Genomic DNA, 19,125 nt, shown 5'->3' with positions numbered 1-19,125 from the left:
CAAAGTTAAAGTTTAAGGTCCACAAAATTGCTGGGGAAACTCAGCGGGTGCAGCAGCATCTATGGAGCGAAGGAAATAGGCGACGTTTCGGGCCGAAACCCTTCTTCAGACGAAGGGTTTCGGCCCGAAACGTCGCCTATTTCCTTCGCTCCATAGATGCTGCTGCACCCGCTGAGTTTCCCCAGCAATTTTGTGTACCTTCGATATTCCAGCATCTGCAGTTCCCTTTTGAACACTAAAGTTTAAGGTCGATGTTTTTCACCCTGAATTCTGGGCGGGCAATTGGCCAAGGGAATCTCACTTAGAGCAGGACAAGGTTTCCTCACCCCACAACCCCAACTCTTCAGACCTCCCATTTTGTTCTCAATCTCTCCTAAGCGCAGGAATCAGCTGCAGGCACAACAGTTATTGCCTTTCCCCAGCTGCGCTGGACAAGGTGTTGCTGGGCGACCTTCTTGGGTTGCTGCACTCTGTGTGGCGAGGGAGGTCCCACTGGGCTCTCAGTGATGGGGCTCCAGGATTCTGACCCAGTGCCGGGGCAGTGATGTCAATGGGGGGACAAACCCTTGCTCGATTATAGCAGACAATCTGCACTCTCCTATAGCAGACAATATTCCACTCTCCTATGGTCCATTACAACTCTTTACAATTTCTTGTGGTCTTGGGCAGAGTTGTTCTCAAACCGTGCTGAGATGCAACTCGATAGTATGCTTTCTATGGTGGGAGTGAGTGGGGAGGGGTGGGTGGAAGCATTGATTTTCTATTAATGAACCATATTATGGTTGTCAAAGTTGATATGCTGCCTTATTGATCAGGCATGTTTCGATTTTACATCATTCAACTTTTATCATATTGAATGTAATTTCTTAGTTTAATTTAATGTCTAACTATTGTGTTTTGGATTAAATATTACTTTGTGTGTAATAGGTGCTGCAATTAAAGAATGTAAAATTGAAAAAGTTGGAGTAAACCATCCTGTCACCATCTCACAAGTGGTACGATATTGCGTGTGCCGTGGCAACTCCACCACCAATGAAAATGTATACTTCTTTGATTCGATTGTTCCTCCCAGCGGACTCCCTCAGGTAGTTAATATATTTAAATAATTGCATTAAATTCTTTAGAATGATTGAATATTGCGGGGAATACGGGTAGTTCTGTTATCACATGTATTTCCATAACCCAAATTAGATATAATGCGATTGATGAATTATGGAACACTATTTGCATTACACGGGCTGAATTACCGGTAGTTAAAACACGATTTTGACCGTGATCTGGGAAACCAGTTAAAAGATATATTGGGAATTGAGAAGTAGAAAAAAGCTGCCTTGGGGTGAAAAACAACAGTTTAGGGAAGAAAAAACTGTTTTGATGTAACCTCCCTGCAATAACCTCCCCAATTGTGCAATGATACTTAAACAATGTAACATACAGCCTTTAGTATTTTTAACCTGCAGTAACAAAAATAAACTTGTAGTTATTAACAATTCATTTATTTTTGAAAATCTCGTGGGGGGTGGGGGGGGAATGTTATTGTGAGGTCTGAAGTTCTCCACCCCTCCTTTTCCCATTGACACAATTGGACTTTATAACACAATTTTCCATAATGGAAGATTTCTTATGAATTCAACTATCATGTTATACAGAACTACATATATTTTGTCAGATAGGTGCTTTGCCAAAAAGACACACTTATTTTGGACTCAATTTTGGTCCAAATTGATGAGCTGGCTGCAGGCACTAAGTTACACAATAGCATCACTGATTGGAAGTAATTTTAATGAAGCAATACATGCCAGTTCAATTAAGATTCTTGAAATTGAGAGAGTGCACCAGATTAATTCCCGGGATAGCAGGACTGACATATGATGAAAGAATGAATCGACTGAGCTTATATTCACTGGAATCTAGGATAAGAGGGGATCTTATAGAAACATATAAAATTCTTAAGGGATTGGACAGGTGAGATGCAGGAAACATGTTCTCGATGTTGGGGGAGTCCAGAACCAGGGGTCACAGTTTAAGAATAAGGGGTAGGCCATTTAGTACTGAGATGAGGAAAACCATTTTCACCCAGAGAGGTGAATCTGTGGAATTCTCTGCCACAGAAGGCAGTGGAGGCCAATTCACTGGGTGTATTCAAGAGAGAGTTAGATATAGCTCTTAGGGCTAACAGAATCAAGGGATATGGGGAGAAAGCAGGAGCAGGGTACTGATTTTGGATGATCAGCCATGATCATATTGAATGGTGGCTCGAAGGGCCAAATGGCCTACTCCTGCACCTATTTTTCTATGTTTCTAAGAAACAAATTTGTAGTGTCCTGGCCGAAGCTCACTCAAATGTAGCATTATAACAGCCTCCGACCCAGAGTGGTGCTCACGCACTTGAACTTCATTCCAGTTTAAGATTTTGCCAAGAAGGCAAAAGAAAAATCCCAATCTGAAATTGCATTTTAAAGGTATTGAGATCTGTTCATTAGAGTGTTTTTCATAAGTGAACCATTTGAAAATAGGTTTACTAAATATTAGATGAAAAGGGACTCGGCTTGTACTCGCTAGAATTTAGAAGATTGAGGGGGGGTCTTAGAGAAACTTACAAAATTCTTAAGGGGTTGGACAGGCTAGATGCAGGAAGATTGTTCCCGATGTTGGGGAAGTCCAGAACAAGGGGTCACAGTTTAAGGATAAGGGGGAAATCTTTTAGGACCGAGATGAGGAAAACATTTTTCACACAGAGAGTGGTGAATCTCTGGAATTCTCTGCCACAGAAGGTAGTTGAGGCCAGTTCATTGGCTATATTTAAGAGGGAGTTAGATGTGGCCCTTGTGGCTAAAGGTATCAGGGGGCATGGAGAGAAGGCAGGTACAGGATACTGAGTTGGATGAACAGCCATGATCATATTGAATGGCGGTGCAGGCTCGAAGGTCCGAATGGCCTGCTCCTGCATCTACTTTCGATGTTTCTATGACATTCCAATTTAATGTTGAATATTCATATCACAAAATATAATACTGACCAGTTGGCTGCAGGTACAATTTCATAGCATGGTAACTTTGGTTTAAACATAGCCCAATTAGATATCTTGCACTTAACTTTTTTGACACTGCAGAAAAATATAGACCTCATCAATACTTTAATTTATACACCTACACTTTAAGACTCATACTCAAAAGGAAAATTAGGTCACAGAATCAATATGGAACTATTAAAGTTCCTTATCAAATCAGCACCTGCATCAAGTCAAAGTACCCTTTGAAGAGAGGAAGAGAGGACTAATGTATTCCAAATAGTTTATGCTTGGTCATTTTTTAAAAATAGTCTGCTTAGTTTCCTTTTTGTTACCATAATTTTTTTAATGAATTGGATACATAATGATATCCTAGTATTCATGTTACATTGTGTAAAAACAGATCAGCTAGACAGATCTTAAAATATACCGAGGCTGTGGTAATGGTCAACGTCTGGCAAGCACATAGCTGGCAGAGAGCCCAATGTAGAATGGAGCCGTCCTTATTAAAATGGAACCAAAGAATTACGGGAAATCAGTTTACATAATCGCAGTAGATTAAAATAAAATGTTCAAACAGAAAACAATTATATCTACAAGAAACACAAGCAAAATTAGAAACTGTGACCTATTTTATTTGTTTATTTTATTTTATTGACCCAGTTTTAGATGCAATTTGATCAAAGGAGAATGCTTTTCGATAAGAAATTATACCACTATTCCAAAATGACTAGTTTTAGATTAACTGCATTATTTTAAACTATGATTTGGCATAAAATGTATTAATTAACAAAACAAAAATAACTATTTACAGAAGAAAGCTATTTAATCAGATGTAAAACAAGAAATAAAAAATTATATACATTTTATGAAATGAATATTGAATGGCAGAAAGGCTAAGTAGGATTTATTTGTTATTATAGTTTTCCTGCTTTTTCATACTTGTGTGAGTAGACATTGCACACATTTTACACCACTATTAAAAAATTGCACACTTTTATGAGATATTCAATTAAACTCCATAAGTTTTAAGATTGTTTTGAATCGGGATAGATCTGGCTGAAGGGGAAGGGAGCTTAATTGGGGGAAAGCAGACTACAATGCAATTACGCAGGAGCTAGGGAGGGTAGATTGGGAAAAGTTGTTATTGGGTGAGTCCACAATGACATATAGGAGTCCTTTAAAGGCCATCTGATCAAAGTGCAGGATTAACACGCTTCAGTAAGGAGGAGGGGTAAGGATGTCAAGGTAAGGGAACCATGGATGGCGAAGGAGGTTGTAAACATGTTCAGGAAGTAAAATGAAGCATATGCCAGGTTTAAGAAGGTGGCATTGGATTATGAGTAATATAAAGCGAAAGAACTCAAGCAACAAAAAAATATACAATAACTAGACTAAGTGGGACCCGTTGGGTCTCATGTTCACACGGGAGGGCTGGTCCCCCAACACAATATTCTACCTCTCCACCAATTCCAATATTGGTGGCCAGTGGGGGGGGGGGGGGGCTTTCTGGAGCGCTAGTATGAATATTGTGGGCTGAAGGGACTGGTTTCCAGAGGGCTAGTATGGTCATTGTGGGCCAAGTGGATTCTTGGGGTGACAGCTCAGTCACTCAAGCCAGATGTGCTGGCAGCTCACTCACGGCTGGTGGGCTAGCAGTTGACACACGGCTATTCCTTGAAATTCCATTTCAACCAGGGTGCAAGGCCACCAAATTCAAATGCAGTTTCCTACCACTTCAAGCAGGGTGCAAGGCCACCGAATTCAAGTGCAGTTTCATACCACTTCACACAGGGTGCAGGGCCACCAAACTCAAGTGCAGTTTCATGCCACTTCAAGCAGGGTGCAAGGCCACCAAATGCTAGTGCTGTTTAATGCCATTTCAAGCAGGGTGCAAGGCCACCAAATTCAAATGCAGTTTCATACCATTTAATGCAGGGTGCAAGGCCACCACATTCAAATGCAGTTTCATACCACTTCAAGCAGGGTGTAACCACCATAAAACCACACAAAACACCACATAAACACCACACTCACAGTTCAGTAGACATTCAGTGTATTCAGTTGATTCACAGCTCAGACAGAGTCGTGACCTCTCCCTCCCCCATCTTGCAGAGACTGAGTCACACCCACACTTCCGGATTTTATAATCCCTCCCACCTCCCACCGGAAGGGGCATGGCCTTCATGGCGTGATTGACAGGAGAGAGATTCTCAACATTTTTTTTAAACACTAATAGCACTTTTATTTTTCATTGATGGGAAGAATCCTCTGCACCTGATGAGCGGAGGGGGACTGAGTAAGATGGCCAAAAATCACAGCCGTAAGTGGCAGCGTTTTATCTAAAATCAATGTAGAGTGCAAACAGGAAGTTGTCAAGTTACCACCAACAACCATTTGCAGTGCAGCATTTCAAAGCAGTTACCACCACCAACAACCATTTGCAGTGCAGCATTTCAAAGCAGTTACCACCACCAACAACCATTTGCAGTGCAGCATTTCAAAGCAGTTACCACCACCAACAACCATTTGCAGTGCAGCATTTCAAAGCAGTTACCACCACCAACAACCATTTGCAGTGCAGCATTTCAAAGCCATTTTATTTTCATTTTCAAACCACATTAAGGGCACTCACAGTTGAGTAGACATGTGTTCAGTGTTATTCACAGCTCAGAGAGACGTGACCCTATCGTTTCCTCCATCTTGCAGAGACTGAGTGAGGCACAACACTTCTGGGTTTTATAGTCCCTCCCCCCTCCCACCAGCAGGGGTAGCAGAGAGAATGTCAACATTTTTTAAACATTAATAACTCTTTTATTTTTTATCGATGGAGAAAATCCTCTTGTCCTGCGCAGCGGAGGGGGACTCTGAGTAAGATGGCCAAAAATCACAGCCGTAAGTGGCAGTGTTTTTTCAAAAATCATGAAACAGAAAAACAGGAAGTGGTCAAGATCTTACTTTTAGTAATATAGATATAATAAATCATCAATTATACTAGGTAACCTGACCATGATAACAAGCCAAAGTATGCAGTGTGACCTTTTGAAAGCCCATATTTGTAGGAACTTTCTATCTTACAGTATGTTCACATTTTCCCCCTAGGGTATGGGTAATACATTCCAGGAACTATTTTAAATGACATTTGTTTAAAATTGGCTTCTGAGTAACAAATATTGTTTAGCGGACTTGCCGAGGTAGCGTGAGGTATAAATAGAGGCAATTCAACCTTCATGTCCTGAATTACTGTCGACCTCATTGGAGACCCTCAGACTTTACTGGCTTTATCTTGCACTAAACATTATTCATGTTATTCCCATTATCATGTATCTGTACACTACGAATGTCTTGATTGTAATCATGTATTGTTTTTCTGCTGACTGGAAAAGTTTTTCAGTGTACCTCGGTACACATAACAATAAACTAAACTCATTAACTCATAACTCAATTATTGATTAAATCACATGGTTTATTTGAATGTAGTTGGAACCAATAATAATTAGAAATATTTAAATAGTAAAGTAAGCCAAAGACATTTTTTAGGGCTGACAATTCAACTCAGAATTTGTATAAAAAGGAAACCATGATAGTTACATTGTATTTAAGAGGCTGATACAATAGCTGGACCTTAATGGAGTAAGCTACCGTAAATAAAACAATATGTAATCTAGTCTAACTCCAGAAAATTGTTTATTCATTGTTCAGTTCCATTTACAGAAAGGTTGGAAGAGGAGATATTATATTGAATTCATTCATTTAAATACTATCAAAAAGTGTAATGCATGAAACTAATTCAGATTTATCATTAAACTTATTGGATATTGTTTCCCATATTAAATAACTGTTAATGAACAGTAACCATTAATCAATGAAGAATTGATATTATTCATTAAATTAGACAGATGAAAACAGTTGTTGGGGTTCCTCTTGACAACTTGTTTTTAGAACATTGCAAGTACTACACATATAAAAGAAAACTAAGGTAAAGCCATTAAAGCATTATACTGATATTTCCTTTTTTTGTTGCTGAATGTGAATTTCCAATTTTTGCAGCACCTCACTTTTATTTTCATAAAGCCATGTACGGAAATTGTTCATTTTATACTTAAAACACTGTTGATTAAATGTTACATACTTCAACTAGCTATTTGTTATTTATCCTTCCAGATAACATTGACTGTGCAGCCCATTAGTGTCAACAAGACAATGATCCTTTTTCTTAATAGTAACCAAGTTGTATTTTGGAATTTGAGTTCTATCAATATGCCATTTATAGCCCATGTAAGTATTATATAGTTATTCATTTATATGTTGTTAATTACCATAATTACAGCATTTAGTCCTGCAAAGAAAGATATTTTTTAATGTCATGTATTTACGTTATTTTCTCAGAATAGTCTGATTAATTTGAACACTCATATTTACAGTTTTGTAAGTAATCCTTTGCTCATTATATTTTTGCTACACATGCACTTTCTGATTTATGAGAGACTTCCTCATTGCTTAGTCAGTTTCTGTCCCAGCAGATTATTACTGTGGTACACAAAATTGCTGGAGAAACTCAGCGGGTGCAGCAGCATCTATGGAGCGAAGGAAATAGGCGACGTTTCGGCCCGAAACGTCGCCTATTTCCTTCGCTCCATAGATGCTGCTGCACCCGCTGAGTTTCTCCAGCAATTTTGTGTACCTTCGATCTTCCAGCATCTGCAGTTCCTTCTTGAACAGATTATTACTGTGCACAGTGTTGGTCAGAATGCTACTTGCATAATTAATTTATTTAGCCTGTCAGCATTACTCATTAAATATTTAAAATTGGTCAGAAAGTATGAATGTAAAAATGTGTAGCAAGTGTCAAAATTTCCTTCATTTCTTACTTGTTGGTGAAGAATTATATATTTGTAATGCAATCTCAGTTGATCATCGAGTTTAATGATGGTCAACTGAGATCACAATTAACAGTTGCACAAAATGTGTAGATTCCGCACTAGAGCAACCAGGTCCTCTGGGCTGTACAATATGAACTCCAGTGGCATAATCTATATATAACTGAAACTCTGATCTTGTTATCTTCCAGTTTGTGCAGTCTTTCTATTTGCACAAAAACGGTTCGCGATAGTGCTATGATTTTTTGCCAATTCTCCTATGCTGTGATTGCACCGTTTCTTTCTGATCGGTTGAATGTCGTAAAAGTTAGCGAGGTTTAAAAAAATCTTTAAAAACGCGCGTGCGCAAATCGATCTCTCCTCCTGCCGTTCAGCGACGCGCGGATTAGTCTCTTCTCCAGTCACTCACCGGGACGGTCCCCTCTACACCATCGCGTCTTTACTGGAGCGGAGGATGGCCAGCAGAGGATTCGAACCGGACACAATTTTCAGAGGTACACGAAGCAGCCCAGCATGGAGCAGCCCAGCGTCGGAGACCCAGCGTCGGAGACCCAACCCAGCGTCGGAGACCCTGCCCGGCCCAGCCCAGCATGGGAGACCCATCCCAGCCCAGCCCAGCCCAGCATGGGAGACCCATCCCAGCCCAGCGTCGGAGACCCATCCCAGCCCAGCGTCGGAGACCCATCCCAGCCCAGCGTCGAAGACCCAGCCCAGCCTGGAGTCGGAGATGTCGCCAAACGGAAAGCGGAGACTCTGATCACGGCGGAGGAGAACGACCAGCGACCACTGTGAGTCCTCATCGCACCGCCAATTCCACCCACTACCCCTCTGGTCCCCCTCGCAGGCTCCTACCCCCCTCCCCCGTAATACCCCCCCCCCTCTTGCCCATGGCTCTTCCCTCCTCTTTTCTCCGAGCTCACTCCCCCCCCTTCGCCTCCCCGCCCACACACCCCTCTCCCCCCACAACTCCCACCCCGCCCACACACCCCTCTCCCCCCACAACTTCCCACACGCCCCCTCCTCCCACAACACCCCCCTCCCCCGCCCAGCCCACACATCCCCAACCCCTCTGCTGCCAACACCCCCACCCTGAAAATTTAAAATTTTGTCTTTGTGCCTGTCTCAACTACTTTCTATGGCAGCTTGTATACACACCACCCTCTGTGTGAAAAAGTTTTTCCCGCTGGTTCTTATTAAAACTTTCCCCTTTCACCTTAACCCAATGCCCTCTAATTCTAGACATGTTAAAGCATGTAAATTTAGTTAATCTAGTTTACGACATGTAACCCAATAGATTGCCTACAAGCTACTAAATATGGGGATATCATTGGATATCAATTTCCTCCAGTTATTTTATACTTGAAGAGTATATTTGTTCTCCATCAACCTCAATCCCACGCCAGCTATAAGATTGCAACAATGGTGAGGGAAATATTCATGCCGTTGTGATGAATGTTTGTCATGAAAGGCGGTGACAAATTAAATCAATTATTCTGGTTCAAAATCACATTTGTGATCTAAAATAATTCAGATCCTATAACCCACAAAATACGCTTGGTCTTTCGGGACAAATGTATGTTCAATATTTTCCTGTGTAGATTTGGGGTGATTGAGTGGAGGATTTTAGTAATGGGCCTATTTCAACAGTGTGCATCAAATTGTGAATATGGCATAAATCAGCAGCGATATCAGCAGGAGTGGTCTGAGGGATGAGAGAGTATTTCAAGCATGGTTAGATTGTTGGGAGTTTAGCTGAAATTGGTGACCGATTTGTGGCACAATTTCCTTGAAAAATCCTGCAAGAACTCTTCTGCCATGCCTCCTTTGGTGTCCTGTGAAAGATTTTCCTGACATTGTCCTCACCTCCCGTTGCCAAGCCAGCAGGACTACCTTCAAAATAGCCATGTTGAAGAGCAATAAATTTAAAGTACTGTAGTGGGCAGTGTTTACCAAGCATCTTTGGGAGGAGCTCAACTGAGCTGATTTGCATTGGACACCTCAACTAAGCCACAAGTTGTTGCGTACCTCCGACTAATTCACACACTGTGCATCGTTAAGACCAGAGGCTGGCCATTTGTTGGGATTTTTGTTTAGCACTTAAGGGTAAGAGGAGGTAGAGAGGCAGAGACTGGCAAGGTTGTCTGTTTGTGTGTGTATAAAAGTGAGTGGGTGTGTGTGAGAGCGAGAGAGAGCAAGAGAGAGAGAGAGAGAGAGAAAGAGAATACAAGAGATAGGGGTTGGTGTGGCATTTGGAATGCAGGCATATAAAGAGAATGAACAGGTTGGAAAAAATACTATGTATCAAAGCTTGGTTTGAGTGTAGACTGGCCACGGGTCGGGTCAGGTCAGTCAGGCGCCAGGCTCCAATTCTATACTAAACAGACTTCATGTTGAAACCGCCCTGTTCCGTCGGTTGCTGAAGTTATGCCTTAATCAGACATATTAAATAGAACTTTAATAGATTTTGTCCAGTGATTTCTGACACCTATTCATGGTGTGTATATTCCTTTTCCTTGACTACAGATTGGCTGGCATGATGGATGCCTGAACCAGAGCATGGAAATGCTCAGTTTGTGGTGTTTAAAATAACAAGATAGGATTTCAAGGTCTTGGGAAACATTTCATAGAAACCTGAGGGGCAACTTTTTCACAATAGGATGGTGGGTTTGTAGAACGAGCTGCCAGAGGAATAGATTGAGACACATACAGTAACAACATTTCAAAGACATTTGGACAGGTATATGGATATGAAAGGCATATGGGTTAAATGCAGGCAAATGGGACTAAATTAAATTGGGCATCTTGGTTGGAATGAACGAGTTGGAATAAAGGCCGTATAACTCTTATTACATTGCATATTAAAATCACAAATGAATGCTTTAAACTGAATATAGAGCTTAAAATAGAATACTGATTAGCAACTATTTTTGTGTACTTTAATGAAGCATATTGGCAATTTATTTTGAAAGTAATTTTAATATAGAAAACATTGTAGAAAGTTGTGTTGCAGAAACAATCTCCTTAATATCCCTTACGTTAATTATTTTGTTATGACTTTGGATTATTAAAGGGCCTTAAAATGGTTAGATTGTGAGCTGCTGATGCACAAAAGTTGAAAAGGTTATGCGTCCTGTCCTAGGAAGACGTTTGGCTCCAAACTATTCAGCTCAGAGTCTGGGTTCCATTATGAAAATAATCATGTTTTTTCTAATTGTGCCCAATAATAAATTGTCAGTTGTTGATTAAACAGTATTCTTTTCATATGACTTAATACAAATATTCCACATTGACTAATGCCTTCACAAGGACCAGCATTCACTCTCTGCTCTATGGTTTAGTTGAACTCCCAATCTGCAGTTCTAATTCCTTCAGTGTTGCAGTTCTAATTCCTTTAGTGCTGACATACACAGTGTACAGGGTATGTATGGTTAGACGTTGTGGGGGTACAATAAATATTTTACAGGTTTAAATTATGAACTTCGGAATTAAACCGATTTACGGACTGGGTGATGGGTGGGGAGAGAAATGAAGCAGGTATATCAACACTTTTTTTTTTCCTTCCGTTTTTGTCTTTTTATTTCTTTACGTTTTTCCTATTTCTTTTACTTACTCACTCTTCGACTACACTCATTTGGTAGTTTAGGGGTTCTATTCTTACACATTCACTTTCTCTTTCATTCTCTTTCTTTCTTGCTCTTTTTCTCTTTTTCTATTTCATCTTTGCTAAAACTAAAATTGAAGCTGTACAATAAATGTATTATGTCATATATCGTGGTTTATACTTTTGTACACTGCTTCTAATAAAAATATTTAAAAAATAATAATAATAATAAATTATGAAATTTCTATCATAGTCTCGAGAGGTAATAACTTAGAAATTCTAGTACTGGTTGTGCTAGATGGGTGTTGGAGTGGGTTTGTTAATAACCGTTTTTGCTATTTCAAAGGGCAATACATGACCACCCCCATGGAGCCAGATAACCTCTAATGGGAAACATTAGATAAGGACTGGGCCTGGGGCCATGTTGTCAATTATGGTAAATGGCCAGAGGGCAGAAGAAGATATCTCCATAATGTTGGTGCTTGGAGAGAAACCTTCATCAAAGGCTTATTAGGGTCAAACAAATCAGGGGACTACGGCGGGTCTGGGTGGGGAAATTTCCATCAAGGCTTGAGCTGAGCAGAATGTCTAGTGGGTGGAAAACATTTGGAGAAAGGGTCAGAGGGTTGGGATAAGGCAGAGAGAGAGTGTCCACTTGAGTGATCCCTATAGCACTCTACCATTGCAATAAAAGGGTGGCACGGTGACGCAGCAGTAGAGTTGCTGCCTCACAGCGGCAGACATCTGGGTTCGATCCTTACCATGGGTGCTGTCTGTACAGAGGTTGTACGTTCTCCCCGTGACCAGCGTGGGTTTTTTTCCGGGTGCTTCCGTTTCCTCCCACACTCCAAAGACGTACAGGTCTGTAGGTTAATTGGGTTGGTATAAATGTAAATTGTCCCCAGTGTGTGTAGGATAGTGTTAATGTGCAGGGATCTCTGATCGGTGCACTTGGTGGGCTGAAGGTCCTCTTTCCATGCTGTATCTCTAAAATTAAAAGATAATAAAATAATAAAAATAAACTAACTAAACCTCCCTCTAAGCCAATATATTACCCCGTATGCCATGATTTTGTATGATTTTTGTTAGTTTTTGATTAGCACTGTCTCAAGTGTATTTTGGAAATTCAAATAGGCTACCTCCTGGTTCCCCCTTTAACCATCATGCTAGTTAATTCCTCAAAAAACCTCAAAGTTTGTCAAGCATTATTTCCCTCTACATGGCCGTTTAAGGTACTAGGATATTTGAACAGCTGAAGATGATGGAATCCAGGTTGGATATTCTGTAGCACCACTTGCAGGTTATGTTGTTACTGCCTGTACTGTGTGCATGTACTGCCATCATGTGTTGGATCATGCCTGTATCTGCAAATGTTCAAGTGGTATTTGAGGGCTCGCTGGTGCAGACCAATTGTATCGATGCCTAGTTTTAAAGTGAAATGACACAATGTGCTGGAGTAATTCAACCGATTAAATCAGTTTGAGGAAGGGTCCCAATGTCACCTATCCACGTTCTCCAGAGATCCTGACCCCCTGTATTACACCAGCATTTTGTGTCCTTTCGGTGTGTGAAGAAGGGCTCTCTGGTGCATCCTACGAGTCGGGGTGAGGTTGGAAGCTGGGGCTCTAAATGGTCGGGAAGACGGTGCAAGCCGGAGATGGGTCGGCAGGTCCGCCCGCTATGTTTGACATCTGTTTTAAGGGGGGGTTCTTAAAACAAGGGTTTACTTTATTGACTGTGGAACAGTTAGGAGGGAAGATTGAGAGCATAGTTGATTATTTCACAACCGGAAAGAGCGCTCATCATTCACAATGCCATCTGTGGCCGCCCAGGGATTTTCAATTGAGCTCTCGTAATTTTGTCTGGATTATAGGGATGAGCGGACCATCAATTGCTGGAAGCTTGGTGTTCAACCTGTACTGGAATTTCACTTATAAATAGTGTAACAATTTGTTCCATTTGACCGCACCAAAAATAACCGTTGCTACTTAATCCATTTCTGAAATAAGAGTACTATTACGAAACACATGTCATTTTAAAACTGTGAAATTGTTACAAATAAGTTCGATTATAAATGTGCAAGAAGGAACTGCAGATGCTGGTTTAAACCGAAGATAGACATAAAATGCTGGAGTAACTCAGCGGGACAGGCAGCATCTCAGGATAGAAGGAATGGATGACGTTTCGGCTCGAGACCCTTCTTCAGACTCTTTATTGATTTATCGATTATAAATGTGATTTATAGCCATTCTACTCATCCAAGCATTTCTTTATACAGTACCCAAACCATTCCATTGCATCACCTAACAAACGAAAGACAAATTCGAATTCAGCTCATCAATTGAATCAATTTAAAGGAACTTGCACTTCATTCACTACTTTTGCTAAGCCTGAAAATGTTGAAGCAATCATCATAAAAGTGAAAGAAGGTAAATGCGTACAGCTAATTTGATATTGTGCACATTATTTTCTGTTACCTAGAAATTTAAAAACATAGTGTCATATCAAGGATAAAATAAAGCTCCAGGGATTTGGATTTCTTTTTTTAATACTTAAATTATATATCGACTTGGTGCATTTATAAATACTTACAAGTCTTTGGAAAATCCTTGGAGGCTTTGGAAAGAGTGCAGAGGAAGTTTACCCGAATGATGCCTGGATTATTTTGTTATTAGTTAGAAAGAGGTTGGACAGACTTGGATTGCTTTCTCTGAATACCAGAGGTTGAGGGGGGACCTGATAGAAGCGTATAAGATTACGAGCGGCATAGATAAGGTAAAGAGTCAGAACTTTGGTCCCAGAGTGGAAATATCAAATACTGGAGGGCATAACATTAAGGTGAAAGGGGCAAAGCTTAAAGGAGATGTGTGGGGCAAGTTTTTTTACACAGGGTAGTGGGTGCCTGGCACACGCTGCTGTGGTGGTGGTGAAGTAGCATTTAAGATATGCACATGGATATGCAGGGAATGGAGGGATATGGATTATGATGCAAGCAGATTAGAGTTGCAGGCATCATGTTCGGCACAGACATTCTGTTCCTGTGCTATACTGTTCTATGGCATCTTCAAAGACTGGTAATAGAAAATAGTTGATAATAGTCCATGATCAGTATTAACCGATGCTGTATAATTGTCAGATTTTCTGTTTTTAGTAATTTTTTAAATAGGCCACAAGGTCAAATAAGCTTTTTGCATTTATAGTGTTATGTCCTTAAAAATTGCTCTGATTTGAAAAAAAATAGCGTACTTTTTTGTTTGATGTTGGTTTTTCCAACTTTTTCTGAATTTCAGATTTTTGGCATTTGTTCTTTAATTTTCATGGTCTCCATCATGCAGTGAGCTGAGTGATTAATACGCTGTAAGTGTCCAAGATTTCAGGATCCATCAAGGAAAAATTTAATGAAACATTTAGGTTTGAATGGTTTGAAGAATTCTAATGGAAAAATATTTACACTGTAGGTTAAGGTCAATGTTTATTATTCTCATGTGTACTGTGTTTTCCATGCTAGCCAAACCGATCAGATATAATATGCCTAAATACAAATAAGTCAAACTCAAGTACATTAGATGGAGCAAAGGGTAACATACAGAGTTGTAGTTCTTAGCATTGTAGTGCATCAGTTCCATGTACAAAGTCCAATTTTGACTTGATTCTCCACTCTCAATAGAAAGCCATAGACTTCAGGAAATTGGGGCATCAATCGTTGTCCTAACTTTATAATAATTCATTGAAGCTTGGTATCTTTGCTGGCGTATAGGAACCAAAATGTACCCATCACAAACTGTCATGTATCATTATTGGGACGAATTAGGAAGAGGGTAACATGTAAATACATAACAATTTCTGTTTCCTTTCAGATTTTCAAATCAAAAACTTATAACTTCTTTATTTTCAAATTAACTTGATTTTCAGTGAGAAATGTTTTAAGTGCTGAAACTTCCGAGGCTTAATCTGAATCTACTTATTTTTTTTATTTTTTTTAAAAAGGTGAAATGCTCTTTCCTAAATGTGAACACCAGCCTCCTATTAATACTGAATACTATAAAGATTATGAACTACTCCATCAAAATTTGCATGGTTGTGTGACATCTGATCAACATGTCACTTCTCAACGCCACATCATTATGGTAGCTGCATCAAGGTACAGAATTCACCTCTTGTTTTTGCTTGCCTCTTGTTTGTACATTTTCTGTACCGATGTGAAACAAATATTGCCTTGTATATAAATGAAAAGTAATTGTAATGAATATCCAAAGCCAGATATCCAAGTAAGTTGATTGTAATTAGTGGATTCTGCAAAGAAATATGATTTAAGAATGTATTTTTTATTTTAATAAGTTTTCACTTTTTTTGGTACTGACCCACCAACAAAACGTGGAAATAAAGGATTATTAATAATGTTCACAATTTTGAGAATCCATTAAATAGTTAAAGTGAATAAAATGTCAGATTGTATGGAATCTTCCAATCTGACTGGTGTATATATAATTTTTTGTAATAAATAACAGAAATATAATTTAAAAATTATAATATCAACATAACACTGTGGTGTTCAGGTCTGGAGGTTTAACTGACATCTTCCTTCAACAACTGGTTACCTAAAGGAGCAATGTATCCTATTTATTTTCTCAAATCTTCTTCTAATTGTCTCAAAAATGCATGATTACATCAATGTGAATATCAAATTGTGGTATGTCAATTTGTACATTATCTGATTTGGTTTTAAAGAATTTATTCAAGTATCATTTTTTATCCATCTAATTCTGAATGTACCTGTTTGTTACGAGTTCACTGGTTATTAACCTCCATATTTCTGAGCTCCTCTTCCAATAACCTGCTCTACTACATTTAAAACAGTTACAAGATTTTTGCAATTTGATGGCCTATTTTGGGTGTCATTCTAAAGAATTGTTGTACCTCTTCTACCTACCCCTTTCTATATAAGGGTGATTGTAAATGTGAATCTCACACACTTGTAACTTTACTTAACTCTTTAATAAACACACAGATTAAACATGATCCAGCACTAACTGCACGCAGTCTGTCACCGTGCTGGAGAGAGAGAGAGATAGGAAAGAGTGTTATTATACTTGATAACTAAGGCGTGGTTAGTGGTACTGAGGTCTTGACGGCTCCGACGATAGACAGTCCCTTCATAGTCCACCAGGTAAGAACGAGGCGAATCAGCCACACCAACTACGGTCGCGAGACGGGAATAGCCGGTGCTAGTTTGCAACAGAACGACTTGCCTGGGCAGTAGGGACGTCAGCGGGCGGCAGGACCTGTCGTGGGAACGCCGTTGAACCTCATGCTTCTGTTCAATCCGCTGCTGGACAACGGCAGGCTCGAATACATTGGGTAGCAGGGTCTGTTGAGCGATCGGCATAGGTGGCCTGGTTGTCCTCGACATCAGACGCTGAGCAGGGGAACCCATGGTCGGGTCACGGGAGATATTACGGAGGTTAAGTAAGCCCAGGTAGAAGTCGGAGTTAGACAGGCAGGACTGCTCCAGCAGACCCTTAGCACTCCGCATGGCTCGCTCGGCAAGGCCGTTGCTTTGCGGGTACTCCGGGCTGCTAGTGTACTGATGAAAGTTCCACTTGGCAGCGAAAGATTTGAATTCAGCGCTGGTAAATTGTCGGCCATTATCCGTTTGTAAACAGACAGGGGCACCGAAGGTGGCGAAGTGCCTGCGCAGTCTGCTGATGACCATCTCGGAGGTGATTGAAGGAAGCAGGTCCACCTCGAGCCAGTTGGAGTACGAGTCCACCAGGACGAGAAACTGCTTGCCCCGCCATTCGAATATGTCGGCAGCCAGCGATGTCCAGGGCATGGCAGGCGCCGGCTGCTGCAAAAGGGGCTGTCGCTGCTGGTGCGGGGCGAGGTTGTTGCAGGTGGAGCAGGAGGAAACTCGGTCCTCGATATATTTGGCCATACCAGGCCAGTAGAATTGTCCCTGAGCGTGAGAAATAGTGGCATCGACCCCAGGATGACCGCTATGGGCTGCGTTGTAGTATAGATCATACAGCGAGGCCGGAACCACGACCTTGTGGCCTTTGACGATAACACCATCTTGGAGCATCGCGGACCAGAAAGAACGGTTGGGCACCCGATGGCAAAGTTGTCCGTTTGTCGGGCCAGCCGCGCTTGATGACAGCTGCGAGCTGCTGCAACGCAGTGTCAGCGGCGGTGTGTTCGATCAGGCACTGAAGTTGCCTGGTTGGGACGATGTTGACGTTCAGCACCAAGAGGTCTTCTTGCCCGTAGGGGTGGCGGTCACAGGTGGCCCGTGGGGCACGAGATAGAGTATCGGCCACATGCATTTCAGTGCCCTTTTAGTAAACCAGATGGAAATCAAAACGTTGGAGCTGCAGCATCATGCGCTGCAGTCTGGCAGGGGCAACATGTATGGGCTTGCTACGAATTGTCACTAGTGGCTGGTGGTCGGTCTCGACCGCGAATCTGCTGCCGAAAAGGAAATCTTTAAACTTGGAACAAGCAAACACAACCGCGAGGAGTTCCTTCTCGATTTGAGCATACCGTTGCTCCATGTCGGTCATGGTTCGCGAGGCATACGAAATAGGTAACAGCGATCCGTCATCACAGAGCTGCAGGCAAGCAGCACCGAGTCCAAAACGGGAGGCATCACAGGTAACAACAATGGGACGGCGCAGGTCAAAGAATTTAAGTGTCAGGGTGCTGGGCAGCTTAGATTTCAGAAATTCGAAAGCCTGTTGGTGTTGTGGGAACCGGGACCAGGCAGTGTTTTTTTTAGTTAGTTGCCTCAGGGGCGAGCTCAGCTCGCTGAGATTAGGAATAAACTTACCGAGGTAATTGACCATGCCCAGGAAACGTTGCAGGCCGAGGACATCGGTTGGGGCTGGCATCTCGGAAATTGCAGCAGTCTTTTGTGGGTCAGGCTTTAGTCCATCAGAAGTGAAGATGTGTCCGACGTAAGGCTCTTCAGAGACGCGAAATCTGCACTTTTTTATGTTCAGTTTTAAATTAGAAACATAGAAATTAGGTGCAAGAGTAGGCCATTCGGCCCTTCGAGCCTGCACCACCATTCAATATGATCATGGCTGATCACCCAACTCAGTATCCCGTACCTGCCTTCTCTCCATACCCTCTGATCCCCTTAGCCACAAGGGCCACATCTAACTCCCTCTTAACTATAGCCAATGAACTGGCCTCGACTACCCTCTGTGGCAGAGAGTTCCAGAGATTCACCACTCTCTGTGTGAAAAAATTTCTTCTCATCTCGGTTTTAAAGGATTTCCCCCTTATCCTTAAGCTGTGACCCCTTGTCCTGGACTTCCCCAACATCGGGAGCAATCTTCCTGCATCTAGCCTGTCCAACCCCTTAAGAATTTTGTAAGTTTCTATAAGATCCCCTCTCAATCTCCTAAATTCTAGAGAGTATAAACCAAGTCTATACAGTCTTTCTTCATAAAACAGTCCTGACATCCCAGGAATCAGTCTGGTGAACCTTCTCTGCACTCCCTCTATGGCAATAATGTCCTTCCTCAGATTTGGAGACCAAAACTGTACGCAATACTCCAGGTGTGGTCTCACCAAGACCCTGTACAACTGCAGTAGAACCTCCCTGCTCCTATACTCAAATCCTTTTGCTA

General features: G+C 41.3%; 1 protein-coding gene across 3 annotated transcripts in view; it reads left to right on the top strand.

Annotated features, from left to right (window-relative positions):
• eng (endoglin) overlaps positions 1-19,125 on the top strand; it is an 84,082-nt gene that overhangs the window by 18,810 nt on the left and 46,147 nt on the right. For all 3 annotated transcript variants that reach the window (XM_033049010.1, XM_033049007.1, XM_033049009.1), the window contains exons 3-6: positions 928-1,085; positions 7,175-7,288; positions 13,770-13,920; positions 15,479-15,632. In XM_033049010.1, the coding sequence (XP_032904901.1) occupies positions 928-1,085; positions 7,175-7,288; positions 13,770-13,920; positions 15,479-15,632 (577 nt within the window). The remainder of the gene's footprint in view (positions 1-927; positions 1,086-7,174; positions 7,289-13,769; positions 13,921-15,478; positions 15,633-19,125) is intronic.

This window comes from Amblyraja radiata, chromosome 32 (genome assembly GCF_010909765.2).
Source record: "Amblyraja radiata isolate CabotCenter1 chromosome 32, sAmbRad1.1.pri, whole genome shotgun sequence".
Classification (NCBI taxonomy): Eukaryota; Metazoa; Chordata; class Chondrichthyes; order Rajiformes; family Rajidae; genus Amblyraja; species Amblyraja radiata.
Note: the sequence above shows the minus strand (reverse complement) of the source record. Positions and strands in the feature narration are given on the sequence as shown.